Genomic DNA, 14,231 nt, shown 5'->3' with positions numbered 1-14,231 from the left:
ACATTTACCTTTCCCAATTCACATTTGTTCTCGGTTTCGGTATGAATACATACACTGACTTACTGTCCCGTGGCAGAGGCTCTATCATATCTGGTGGGCAGTGAATTTGTGGACGATTGAACGTTGGGTTACACTTTGGAGGATTCACTCGAATTCTTTTCCATTCCGAGAGACGAGTACACCTTGTTTTTTTCACACCAGTTATTTGATAGCCGTTATTACACGTGAATAAACATTTGCTTCCTCGAGGAGAGGAGTCGGTCATGCAGGTTTCTGGAGAAATGTTACCATTATGTAGAGGTGGAAGTGGTGGACAATTCATGACTTCACATGCATGATCTTCGTCACCCCTGGAGGGAAAGAGATATACATAATTAGTATAATATAAATACATTGAATTGTAACTTACGTCCAAGTTCCATTGTTGATGCATTTTCGTGTTATGTGACCCGTTGGCATGAATCCCTTCCGACATTTTAACTTACACTTGGTTCCTTTGACAAAATAGCCTGATACTTTTTTCTTATTACATCGATAATATCCATTAGAGGGTCTAGGAGCGGATGAACAAATACCACCAATGGGCTTACACGTTCTTGCATCTGTCTTCAATTTAAATCCAGAAGGACACATGCACCTATGGTGCAAACCTGACTCTGTGCTTTTGCAAATATGAGAACACCCTCCGTTATTAACAGAGCAAGCCTTAGCCTTGACACATTTCTCTGGATTTTTCTCATCGGGTTTGAATCCTAAATGGCATGAGCATGTATGCCCTCCAAGTTTATTGATACATGCGTGCTGGCATCCCCCATTATTGATGGTGCATTCATTTTTGTCAACACAAAGGCGAGGATCTTGGGAATCAACGATATATCCAGGATTACATTCACATTTAAGGCCACCAGGGATATTGATACATAGTTGTTGACATCCTCCATTGGGTCTTCTTGATAATCTACATTCATCCTTCAAGAAGCAGTTCCCTCTTTCATCTTTCTTATAACCCTCATAGCAACGGCAATAATGTGATCCTAAAATATTAACACAAACTTGGGAACAGTCCCCATTATTCAGTGCACATTCATTTATGTCTTCACAAGTATTGGGAAGTATCTCTGAGAGAGCGAAACCTGTTTCACAAAGGCATTCAAAGCCTCCCAGAGTGTTTTTGCACTCACTGTGAAAACATGGACTCGAAAGACATTCATCGAAATCAATACAAATATTTGAATCATTTTGATCATGAATAAAACCCTGATGACAAACGCATTCAAAGGATCCGTCATTATTTACACAGTCTCCATGGGGCCCACATGGATCCTTCTCAAGAGAGCATTCATTAATATCATGACAGTAGCCATTTTTAAATTCATATCCTGGAGCACAGTCACAATCAAAGCTTCCCGGTTTATTATTACATTTTCCACCGACTCCACATGGGTTATCATGGAGACATTCATCATAGTCTCTACAAACATTATCGACATCCACGTATCCAGAATGACAACTACATGAATACCCTGGCGACTCGTTTATACATTCTCCGTGACCACATGGATTTCTAATGCATTCATTAATATCTAAACAAGTGGAATTGTGGAATATATAACCAGAGTCGCATTTGCACTCATATGTTCCTTCTAGATTATTACAACTACCAGAACCACAGAGTGTGCTGTTTGTACATTCATTTATATCCATACAAGAATCCTCCATTAGTTCAAATCCGGGATGACATTCACAATAAAATGATCCAGGGGTATTAATACAATCCCCATAGATTCCACAATTTGCTATACCAATTGTACATTCATTCTCATCCGTGCAGGTTAAATTATCTGTATTGAGATGAAAGCCAGGCTTACAACCACATTGGAAAGTACCTTCCAAGTTATTACATACTTGCTCACACCCCCCATTATCCATTTCACATTCGTCTTTGTCAAAGCATTCAGTTTCATCCATAAGGTCAAATCCGGCCTTGCATGTGCAATGTGCAGATCCTTCAGTATTTATGCAATTATGGTCACAAATGAGATCTTGAGTTTCACATTCATTAATATCAGAACAATCATCACCCTCGTATCCGGAATCACACTTACAGTAAGCAGAGCCTGGTACATTCATGCATTTGTTTAGACACTGAATGTCTCCAGTTACACATTCGTTAATATCTACACATGTCTTCCAATCCTCATCTAATTCGTAGCCATCGGGACATAAACAAAATATTTGGTTATAGCTATGTATACATTCATGACTGCATCCTCCATTATTGACTTGACAGGCCTCATCACTTATGCATGTGTGATTATCTTTATCAGAGAGCTGTGTTCCAGGCAGTCCACCACATTCACATTGATATCCTCCATCTACATTTTTACACTCATCCTGACAAGGTCCATGTCCATTATTTAAAAGACATTCGTTGATATCCACACATGCTGTTCCTTGAGATGTGAAACCCAGTCGACAGTCACACATATATGTGCCAGGTTTATTGGTGCATATGTGGTCACACAATTCAGGATCATCAACACACTCATCTACGTCCTCACATTCTCCATCATCGTTAAGGAAAAATCCATCATGACACTCACATGTAGGAGTGACCCCTTTGTCTAAGTAACAAATATGTTCACATCTCTTCTTTTCTTGGACATCTGGATCACAGGATGGTCTTGAAGGATCTGCAATTTCCAAGGTGGATTTCGCAACACATAATGGTCTTTTTCCAATCCAACGTCGCTCCGAACAAAACAATGTATCTGGTTTTGATGGATCAAAAGCATAGCCTTCATCACATTTGTACAAAACTTCAGCATAAAACTCTCCTGGAAGAGCAGGATTAGGTACTCTATGGTCATAGCGTCTATAAGAAAATATATGTCATATTAAATATGTATTTATGTGTTTGTTTAGCAATAATACCTTATTGTTGCATGAGTGATGGGATGAGCCTCAGTGAATTGAATGATACAGGACGCATCCAGTCGGAGAAGATCAACTTCATATTTTTCATAAAATTGTACTCGAGCTTTCTGTTCCTTCTTTTCCCCACTACTATTTCCTATATCCTCTATTTCATGTACATAGTATCCAGATCCCGAAGTCTCATAATCCAAGTCGAATCCGGACCCATCTATTAAATCCTCGTCGTCCGTAATAAATATGTTATTCAAACTCTTAAAGACAGGCGGCACTTCTGATGTCGTCAAAGTGGCAATTGTCGTAGTCGTAGAGGCTGTAGTGGTTCTAGTTGTTGCTGTTGTTAATATTTTCGTCGTTGTCGATGTTGAGATGAGTGGAAACAAATCTTCTAAAATATAGATTATTAAATAACTAATAAGTCCTACCAATTAATATGCATAATATTGATCAAATTATGTTTTTTAAAAGTAAAGAAAGGTTTGGTTGGTAGTATTCAATTTTCCAAGTAATATTAATCTCGTCCTTTTTTTTGGCCTAAACAACCAAGTTTTATAACAATGAAAACCCTAAATTAAATTAATATTACTTGGAAAATAGTTAGCTAACACAAGGGAACAATTAGGGGGGATTATAGTAATTCGAGACTGTTATCGTTCAGAGTCATTTTTACACTTAAAACAATCTCCAAATTAAAATTAGGATTATTAAAACTTATGTAAAAGGACATATTATGACTTATTAGGACATAATATTAGGTTAAGTAAAAAGTTCTGCTAGATGCTTCTAGTGAGCTATATCTCACGATCAATACATCGCATCAAAAAAAAAAAAAAGGAGCTTTAAGTATGCTTTAATGTTAAGTATACACTTAAAAAAAGTTCATCAGCTTTCAAAAGTATATTAAACTTCTAACAAAAAATGGGCAAAATCAAAGTTGAAGTATGGCTGGGGCGCCATTTTTAATATTTTGCAATAATGATTGTATGGTATTTGATGTAAAATTATTATTTTTTAATAAAGTTGAATTAAATCACTTGATCTTGTGAGTATTTTAAAGTAATCATTTTTGATTTTTTTTAATAGTCCGAGTAGAGTTATGCCCAACTGAAGTTCGAGTCTCCTTTGTTCAAAAGTTGGCTAGCTTAAAATTTCAAGTCATATAGTGTTTTTTTTTTGTTGGGATAAACACCTTCAATAAAAAGATTGAAAATCAGTCATGACCATGTCAAAAGTTTTCAGAAAGTGTGTACAGTATACATGGAATGCCCTACAGTCCTATCAGTTCGGTTGTAATTAAAATTTGTCATTCCTAAAAACCAACGTATCGGTCCTTAGGACCGTTGAATGGTAAAAACGATGTCACTGATTTTAAGGCTGGAAGTGGGAGGGGTTACTAGGTAGTAGATTTATTAGATTGATTAATAGCTATATGTTTTTTGCAAGAGCACGAGGAGAAAGCAGGAGCGGTACATATGGTACACCTGAATTATGACCCTTGTTAATTTCAGTCAACTGTTTTATGATTTTGGAGGGGAAAAAATGCATTACTGCTTTTAAGAGGCAAACTTTCTCCATTTAAAATAGTTTTAGTGCAGGGAGAATATTGTAGTTATTATTAAATGCATATCTATTTCCTTTATTATACATTTTTAAATCAATTTGTATCAAAGATCGGAGAGAATTCTTCTTTCCGAGGGAGATGTTAACCTTCCCACGACTGATTAAATAATGAATAAAATAGATGAACGAGTGCACGCATTAACCGTTTTTCCTTTTCTAATTGCTATACTTAGCATTTTCTACAGAAACATCCCCTTTATACTGATAAGGGAATCAGTCCCTGGACCCATCCAACACTGACTAGAACTGATTAAAAAGGAAGGAAGGAATCGAGACTGAACTGGACGTAATCGACATAAAACTAAATATAATATGTAAAATATATATTACCTGAATCATATAATCCATTATTATCTCCACTACCCAAATCAAAGTCTTCATCATCTGTAATAAAACCTCGACCAGATCCGTATTCGTAATCACTATAGGATTTAGTAGTTGTTGTTGATGTAGTAGTTGTCGATTTGGTGGTTGTCGTGGATAGGGTAGTTGTTGTAGTGGCCGGACTCGGACTTGTTGATGATTCCGTCGTAGTGCTATCAGTTGTCGTGATACTTGTTGTAGTAGTCGGACTCAGACTTGTTGATGAAACCGTTGTAGTTTCAATCTCCATGACAATGACTGTTGTTGTAGGAGTGTTATCCGTGGAACTCAAAATGGTAGTTGAACCTTCCTTATAATCTTCCTCATCCTTGTCTCTAAATTTACTATAATCATAGTCATAATAGTCTCCATAGTCATCCCTGGGCTTTGAAGTTGTACTCGCCTCATCAGTTTGAGTAGAAACCTTTTCGTCATAGTCAGTCTCTTTATCATAATCTTCATCGTAATTTTCGTCGTCGTAATTACCATAGTCCTCATAGTCATCGTAATTACTCTCATCATAGTCATCATAGTTGTCAGGATTGTAGTCCCCTTGAGGTTCATCTTTTGGAACTTTTTTTGGAAACTTCCTTTTTCTTCTTCCTCCGTTGCCGGACTTTGCCTCTTCATTTTTCTTGGGAACACATTTCGGAGTAATTCCTTTCCGTTCCTTTAAATCTTTGAGCATTGAGCAAGGCACATTTTGAAATCCAATCAGCTTATAACCCGTACGGCATTGAAAATAGAGTCTGTTGTCTTTTTTAAGAGAGGTTTTTCCATGTTTTAATTTGTAATTACAGTCCTTTTCGGAGGAGGCTAATGAAGAGTCGTCCACTAGGACCAAAATGCAAAGTTGTATAAATATGAACACATTTAGAGATCTCATTTTTATAAAGGAACGGTTATCCTTCTTATAATAGAGGTGTTATTGGACTTTAAGTAAGTGAGCAATACAGAAAATGGCGTCTTCAACATCAACCACGATTCATCATTTCAAAACCAAAAGTCACACTTCCTCACCTTAAATTAAAAAATAAAATAATACAATTAGAACCATAGTTGCCAAAATTCACTTCTATTAAATAACATGACGTGCTAATGATAACCTTTTGCTTTGATGAAGCAACAGTAACTAATCTTCACAGAATATAAACGGAATCTCAAAGAAATGACAATAGGCTCAAGAATAAATAAAAATTGATCAACATAAATTGATATATTCAATAAAGAGGCATAAAAAACGATTATAAATATAACATGTATAAAAATTCACATTATTAAATATATTTTATTTACAGAAATGGGTGTTAAAAAAAAATATTGAGACTCAGTTGTGATCCCATAAAATCTATTTTCTATTAGTCATAAACATACTATATGTCATTTTGGATATGACTGTTTATCATCAGTATGAATAGCGATGAAAATCGGGCGTATTTTGGTCATGTTAAAAAAAGAAACCGAAAACCAACATGAAGAACCTGGTAATTTGAAGAAAGTTTTGTAGGAGAGCAGCTTAGCTGTCATGAGGTTTTCTTATATCAGCTGTAAGGTTAATAGAAATACAAGGTCCTAAAATAATGCCTGTACAACTGATGTTTGACTTCCACCACGCTTTTTAATATTGCCGTCATAATGTATGAGTGGTTGCCTGTTTGGCAAAATCTGTCTGTCTTGTCTAGCAGTCGGTACGATACATCAAATTGAAAATTCTAGCAAGACTGATTGCATGATGGTCTATCCTTGTATTTCTATTAACCTTGATCAGCTACAATCAATGGAGACAAAGACGCAGGGGGAGAAGGAATTAAACAAAGAGATAGGCTAGAATTTCTCCGATATCGATCCTCAATTCTACTTGGAGTCCAAAAAGGACTTAACATTACAACCATGCAACAAATCCTACGGCTTACTTTTCATCTTTTATGAGCGCACGCAAATGTTCAATCCAGCTTCTTATATATCAATGAATCTATTGGCTATTATACTCTCTTTTACTATCGATATTAGAGATCTCATAGAATCAAAATACTAAAAAAAAACGAAATAAAATTCCACAGCTCTATTGCAGAACAAAATTACAAATTTCGTTTTTTTCACTTGTTGCTGTAAATTGAGGATGTCATCAACCTGTACCGAAACCATTCCTGAGACCAGGAAGTAAAAGGGTTTGCCTCAATTATTTTTAGGTACTTTATACTAACTACTAGTGATGGGATGAGTAATCGGATCAGGTTCTTTTTCTAGAATCAGTAGTGAGAAAATAAGATGTAAGTTCCGATTCTTATGTAATACTATTATTTTGATAAGAAACTTCTAGCCCAAAGTTCAAGGAAAACTTTTTTTTAACTCAAAACAGAGCTCCGTATTATCGCGCCAAAACCCCAGACCTTCCCGAGAGACAATTTTCCTGACTTTTGGGATCTCAACATGTGGTAGCCCTCCTCTCCAGACCCAAACCCCTTGGACTACTCCTTCTTGGTTTGTCTGAATACATAGTCAAGGTCTGCAAGGGATTCAGGCCTTGTATTGAGGCAGTTATTAGTGCTGAGGGTTCACATATTGAATAAAAGGTGTGTCAAGCAGTATTTTAAGATTATTTTGTAAAATAATTGTCCTCACTAAACCTTTTGTTTAAATTTTACTCTTAAAAAATTGAAAATAATAAAAATAAGATCGACCGTTTCAAGCACAATTTTGTAGGCAAAAAGAACTAGAAAAAGGTACGGAAATCAGTTGGCAGTTAGTCAAATAAGTCAATTATACGAACTTCTCTGTATCTATGAATTACTCCCTGACTTTGATTGTCATTTACTTTATCGCAAATTTAAATTTTTTTTTAAAACATAAATGTTTACGAATATTTTATAATATTCAAATTATAATTGGATTTTATTCGAAACTGTAATATATAATATTGCTTAGTCATACATATTTTTATTTTTTGAGTCACGTCAATTTGACCCTCATTCCTTAAAATGTAATCCACACTCAATTTTGAGAACAAATATTATATCTTGCTTTTGTGTTGAAGAGCCACTTATGAATTTTATCGTTGCATAACAGACATACATAATATTAATGTTAAATCTCAACAGTTAAGATACAAATTCTTTTCATAGAGTCCTGTCACTTTTTATTGAGTCTTAATCCCTCCTTCCTCTTTCAATCATCAAAAAAATATAAATCAATTATTATGTCCGTATTTTAAAATGTACAATAAATAGTCTCTACGTGATTTAATATGTTCAACATATGTTTACACATAACTCCAAACTGTTTCACCTTATCTTTAAGGAAAAATAATAATAATTTATGTATGATTTTTTCTTCGACACAATAAAATTAAAATAAAAAAAAACAACTACAGAGCACATCAAGATGCATTTTGTAAATTTTATTAGGATTGGTTTTTATTTTTTAAAGTCAACTCCTACGTAAAAATAATGTGCATTCCTTATTTATAAAAAAAATAAAATAATAATAATAAACAAAGAAAGGTTTCGTTATGTATCATGAAATCGAGTCTTGTAGGTATTGATGTATATAAGTATGTTGTGCACCAGTTGGGGTTTTTTTACAAATTACAATTTTTGATCCGAGCGGTACATTAGAATTTGAACAAATTGAATTTTTTACTTCAACATGTTATAATTTATTAATTAACAATAGAATTTCAACAAAATGAATACTATAAATAGATGTGTATCTAAGCTGTCGTAATTATTGATGTAGCCGCCCTTAGCGGTAATAATGACTTCTAGGCGACGTCAAAAAGTCTAGAATCCGTTGCAGATATAGTCCTCTGTCATGGCGTGTTGTGTCTTGACGAGGTTGAGGAGAGCCAAACTATTTAAAGGTGGAGAGATCCAGGACGACCGAGAGAAGTGAGGAGAAGGAAAGGCGTGGAGGAATCATACAAAAGTTTGTTTATAGGAACATCTATATTATTAGTTAAACAAAAACCTACTCTAATACATACATAAAATACACGACTATTTATACTTAAAACGAGGTTTACACACATATATTATATATATACAAGAAAATAAGAGAAGAGAACAAGGGGGAAGGAATCACGAATACATTACATGGCGCCACTGTGCTGGTTGACAGTGCATTGAGAGTATCCGTGTTTGGACTATGTACAGTACACTGCAGACCTTTTGGGTGCTTGTCAAGAGGGTTAACAGGGGCTGCAGGGGGCTAAAAGTGTACAAAAAAGAGTTCAAAAGAGTCTTACAAGGGAGGAGATGGTTTTATTTTCATTGTTGGTGTCAAAAGTGGCCTCTCCACCCTCTCTAGGCTTGTTTAACCCCTTTTTGGCATAGCTCTATGAACAGTTTGGTGTGACACCCGAGATGTCTTGGATGGGACAATATGGACTTGAGGGGATTGGCTAGGGGTGTTTTCTTTAACTCCCCCAGATCCAATTTGGCCTTTTTGACAGAACCCTTCTTCTTCTCTAAGGTTTTGGATTTGCTGACGGCGTTGGCAGGGGTGGAGGAGACGTTGAACTTCTTGTAGCTTGCTTATAGAAGTTTGTAGTGCCATTTTGTCGACTCATACCTAACCTATAGAGCTCAGGGTTTTTTTAAATTTATAACTAACTGCTTACGCTTTAATTTATCGAAATATGACTAATTTCAAGCGGTCAAACTTCATTAATTATTGATTAAGTAAGTGTTCAGACTTCAATGGACCACCCAGTATTGAGATAAAAATCAGTTAGTATAACTATAGTTGTAAAAAATATGATCTATTGGAATAAGAGCCCAAAATATAAACATGTAATCACAACAACTTAAAATCTGTTTTGATGACGTTTTATTAGATCAGCTCAAGCAGCCGTGAGATGAAGAAAATAAGTACAAATTCCATGGAAAGACGTAATGGCTGATATTATTCCAATGTCAATCGATCCTCAAACTCTACTCCGAATTCAACAAGGACTTACATTTATAAATCCCGAGCAAGCTTCATTTCTACTCTCCGTCTTTTATGATCTCACGTACTTTACCTAACTTTTTCTGTGTACGTGTTTATTTTCATTGTAAATATATGCATATGGCTTCCCTGCATATTGATACCCATAGTATTTTATGTATGGATGTCTATATTTATGTTTTGTTGGTTGAAATATATGGCGGGGGTCGAGGTGCCCAGGGAATGTTCAACTAGTGGCTGGTTAATCTTATTAATAAAGAAAAGTTTATGTGGATGTATGTGTGTCACAGGGGTACTGTATATAATGTTCCCTGATGTATATCACATACCAGTGCAGTATAAAGATGGAGGAAAAAGTGTAATCAACAGGGAGAACTGTTTAAAATGAATGAAACCTTGCGGGGGTTATATTCAACTCATATTAAAGAAGGAATAAAAGCGGTTAGTACTCTATATAAAATTTAAAAAGGGAACAGGAATTTAAATGAGGTTTAGCAAAGAGCTAAAGTACTCCCTGGCTCATCAAATTAAATAAATTTTATCTCTCAATCTGTTGTTCTTATTAGTTTATTATTGAGGACAGAACTTCTAAGTATTGTGTGAGGAGCTACGTATGATTGTGTTCATGAAAAAAAAAAAAGAAGAGATTTACTCCAAGGTTAATAGAGATACACGGTTATACCATAACGCGTGGGCACTCATGTTTGACTGCAACCATGCTTTAAATAAAGACGTCATAGTAAATGAGTGGTTACGTGTTTTGTCAAAATCTGTTTTTGCTTACCCAGCAGTCGGTATGATGCATTAAATTGAAAATTCTAGCAAAAGTGACGTCATAGACTATGAGTGGTTGCGTCTTTGCTCAAAATATGTCTGTCTTGCCCAGGTGCCGGTATGATACATCAAATTGAAAATCCTAGCAAGCCCGATTACATCATGTTATAACCTTGTATTTCTATTAGACTTGATTTACACGAAGGATTTCTTACGGAGTTATCTTCGATATTATTAAAGCAAAATTTGTATGATCGTGGACGTCTAATACCTCCGGGCAATGTCAGGTAATAGCTCTAGTACAAAATGTAGGACGCTGATTAATCGGTCAGCAATTTGAATTGAATCTACAACAATTCACCCTATGCCCCTGATCAAAACAACGATAACTCTTAGGCCACGTGGCTGCAAATCTCTTCATTACGCTATCAATCTCGTGGGGAAGTTCTGTCTTCAAAATTAAATAATAATGATAACAGCTTTGGAAAATGCAAAAACCTGTTCATGTTGCAAACCTGCAGTTTTCCCCCTTCAAACTCGGAAATACTTGAGCAGTAAAATTTAGGTTGCAACATATCACTACATTGTATGTTAAATACCCTGCCGTTACTTACTGCATATCTGATAATTAATTATTATTTGAATTATCTAATTTATGCATAGGAGTGGTACTTATTGTCTATGGCTATTTTTATTATTATTTACCTTTCACCCATAATTTATCTATGGACATAACTTATTCCCAATAAAAATTTTAACGGCTTGACTTCCAAGAAACAATTAAAACCAAATGAATCAAGTTATAAATTATCCGCAACATTCAACTGGGTCGAAAAAATAAAATTGTTTATTTTTCAATATATAGACTTGTATAAATTATGACTTTAGTGCACTGATATTTTTTTCTAGTGGGCAAGGCGAAGAGTTATGATAACTCTTTTGATCTCGAACTAATTCCTTATAATCTATATTAATCAGTCAAAGTATGTCTGTTTCTTTTCTTTATTCGTGTATCAGATTAGGACTCATTTTTTACATCGAACTCATATAAAAAAAATGGGAGTACATTTGAAGAACAAAAAATAATGAATGGGACTTTAGAGGATATTTAGCAACGAGCGTGTGTAGATAAAGCACAGTCAGTGAGCGTTCTAGAGACTAATGCACTTTTTGGCTCATCATGTCTTCTTAAAATTGAAGTTGAATTGTATGGTGCTGAAATAGTTTCCCTGGTTTTATATAAAGCAAATTCTCTGCCTCTTTTTAGCTGAGAAGGCAATTAATCAAGACCATTCTTGGCTGAATACCCTTCTTTATTCAAAGTACCTCTCTTTTCTCAAAATGCCAAGAAAATTTAGAGGAGGGTGGCTAACTTTATTATCCCCAAGATATACCAGAAGATTTTTTATCCCATAACAAAGAATCCCCTCTTTGAATAGAGAGTTACTGTATTAGGTATACATGCTTCTCATGATGGGTACTATTTAATCAAATGGATCAGTGGAGACAATCTCATTTTCATGGGGTGCTCTTCATCATGTTTTACGGTGTGGAACTCCAACGTATGAGTCGAACGCTATCAAAGTTATAATTCATCAAAATTGAGCAAAGAAACCTTTTTTCAATATTACAGAGGATCCAAGCTGCCTAGAAATTATGGTTATAAATACATCTATTTGGACTGTCTATGACCTTCCAAAATACCCTAATTCGGTTTTTGTGAAGGGTAAAATTTGTTTTCTGCTTTTCAGGAATGCTAGGAGCCAAAATTCCTCCAACAACATGGTTTTTGAAAATATTCTATTCACGAGATTTTTAGAGTAAGGTTTCTGTGATATGTGAAAAGTTTATAAAAAATTTACATCTCCCGGAATCCTGGTATAAAAAAATCGAGATATCCTTACTATATATTTATGACGACAAAAAATTTACTGCGCAGTTTAAAATCTCGGCTCGCCTTATTTTTTATAATGCTCTATCTAAAGACTGTGGAAAGACTTTTAATTACCCCATTCACGCTTTCGTAGATTGTCCTAGTATTCGAATGCTGGAAGTATTTATTTCCTTAAATTTTAAGGGACTAGATGATCAAGAATCAAAATTGACAAAAACACTGGTTTTGTTCGGTCTTTCAAAACGAAAGGGATCTACGGGAAAGACGAAGACGTTGGAATACGCGTTATTAAATTCCAAAGCTCTTATTGCCAGCAAAATTACAAATTATGAAGCCTAATCTGCTGAAGAGGTAAGAGCTGTCATTATCTCAGCTATTGCAAGGTATGCTGCCTTCTCTTTGATGGTTTCTGACACCTCTGGATCTGGATCGAAAATACGTATTACCCCTCGATGTCCGCTAAATATTTAGATCCTTTAAAGTGGATTGTAAGACTTTACAAAGCTTTTAAGAAGAAACAGCCTTTCTATGGAGACTGTTTGTACTTTTAATGGTGGATTTCTCCTTATATTATTCCTATTTTGGTTTTTGTTAAATGGTTGTATGTGTGTTCTAAATGCTCTGTGATGAAGGATTTTATTTAGTTGTTTTTGATAAGTAAATTGTTTATAGTGTTTAGGTAGAGTTTCTTTTTTTCAAAAGGGATCATTATAAACTAGAATGTTTATTTATGTGATCTGTTTACTTGATCCTTCTTCCTTCATTTATTTCTTATGTAATTTGTAAATATAAAATTAAAACTTCAAAAATAAAAAAAAGATATATCAAAATCCACGGATTGGCATTCCATTATTAATCACTCCATCACTCATCTCCAGTCCCGACTGAGAGCCCTACACAAAAACTACTTACTAGCTTAGGAACAAAAACCTTATGACGTCACTATATATCTCCTTTCAAAGTGAAAATGACCATACAGGGGATGCATTGACTGGAAATGAAATCACCCAGTACAAAAACTACACGCTATTTTCATCACTACTCATCATATCATTATGATAAAAAATTATCAAGCTGTTATTATTATTTTTTTCATTTTTGAGGAGACAATATCTAAGTACAAAGTAACTTCGTGTGAGTCAGCACATGAAGCGCAGAGTAACACTGAGGATTTGTTGTGGAGTTATCTACAATATTATTAAAGTAAAGTGTCGTTTAGTCAATACTTAATTACCCTGATCAATCCTGGGTAGTGTTATCATTAGTTTAATTCTAGCCTTTATCATTGCTAAATACCGAGTGATCCATTAAAATCTATACACTTTTGAATTTTAAACTTCAACAATATGGAATTTATTAATTAAAAATACAATTTCAAAAAAATTAATTTGATAAAAAGATGTGTGTTTGAGATCCCTTAATCATGAATATGGCTGCCCGTAGCGGCATTGATGGCTTACGGGAGGCTGAAGGCTAGGCATCCGCTGTGGATGTAGTACTATGTCATTTCGACCCTGTGCTGGTTGTCAGGTGCTTTGAGGGCCTCAGTGTTTGAATGAGAAATACAGCAGGCATTTCCCTCGACTTGCACCCAAAAGGTGTATGGGAGGGCGTTAGCATCGGGGCTGTAGGGGGACCAAAGGAGTCAAAAAAGAGTTCCAAAGAACTCAAAAGATTCGTTCAAAAGAGTAATGTACCG

The 14,231-nt window shown here is 35.0% G+C and overlaps 1 protein-coding gene across 1 annotated transcript in view; it reads right to left on the bottom strand.

The window, feature by feature from the left end:
• Positions 1-14,231, bottom strand: part of LOC121124798 (uncharacterized) — a 93,375-nt gene that overhangs the window by 1,448 nt on the left and 77,696 nt on the right. Inside the window, exons 2-5 of the mRNA XM_040719998.2 lie at positions 4,885-5,937; positions 2,935-3,322; positions 410-2,875; positions 9-350 (exon numbers count right to left, since the gene is read on the bottom strand). Coding sequence (XP_040575932.1) covers positions 9-350; positions 410-2,875; positions 2,935-3,322; positions 4,885-5,803 — 4,115 coding nt within the window. The 5' untranslated portion in view covers positions 5,804-5,937. The remainder of the gene's footprint in view (positions 1-8; positions 351-409; positions 2,876-2,934; positions 3,323-4,884; positions 5,938-14,231) is intronic.

The sequence above is a fragment of the Lepeophtheirus salmonis genome, chromosome 9 (assembly GCF_016086655.4).
Source record: "Lepeophtheirus salmonis chromosome 9, UVic_Lsal_1.4, whole genome shotgun sequence".
NCBI lineage: Eukaryota > Metazoa > Arthropoda > Copepoda > Siphonostomatoida > Caligidae > Lepeophtheirus > Lepeophtheirus salmonis.
Note: the sequence above shows the minus strand (reverse complement) of the source record. Positions and strands in the feature narration are given on the sequence as shown.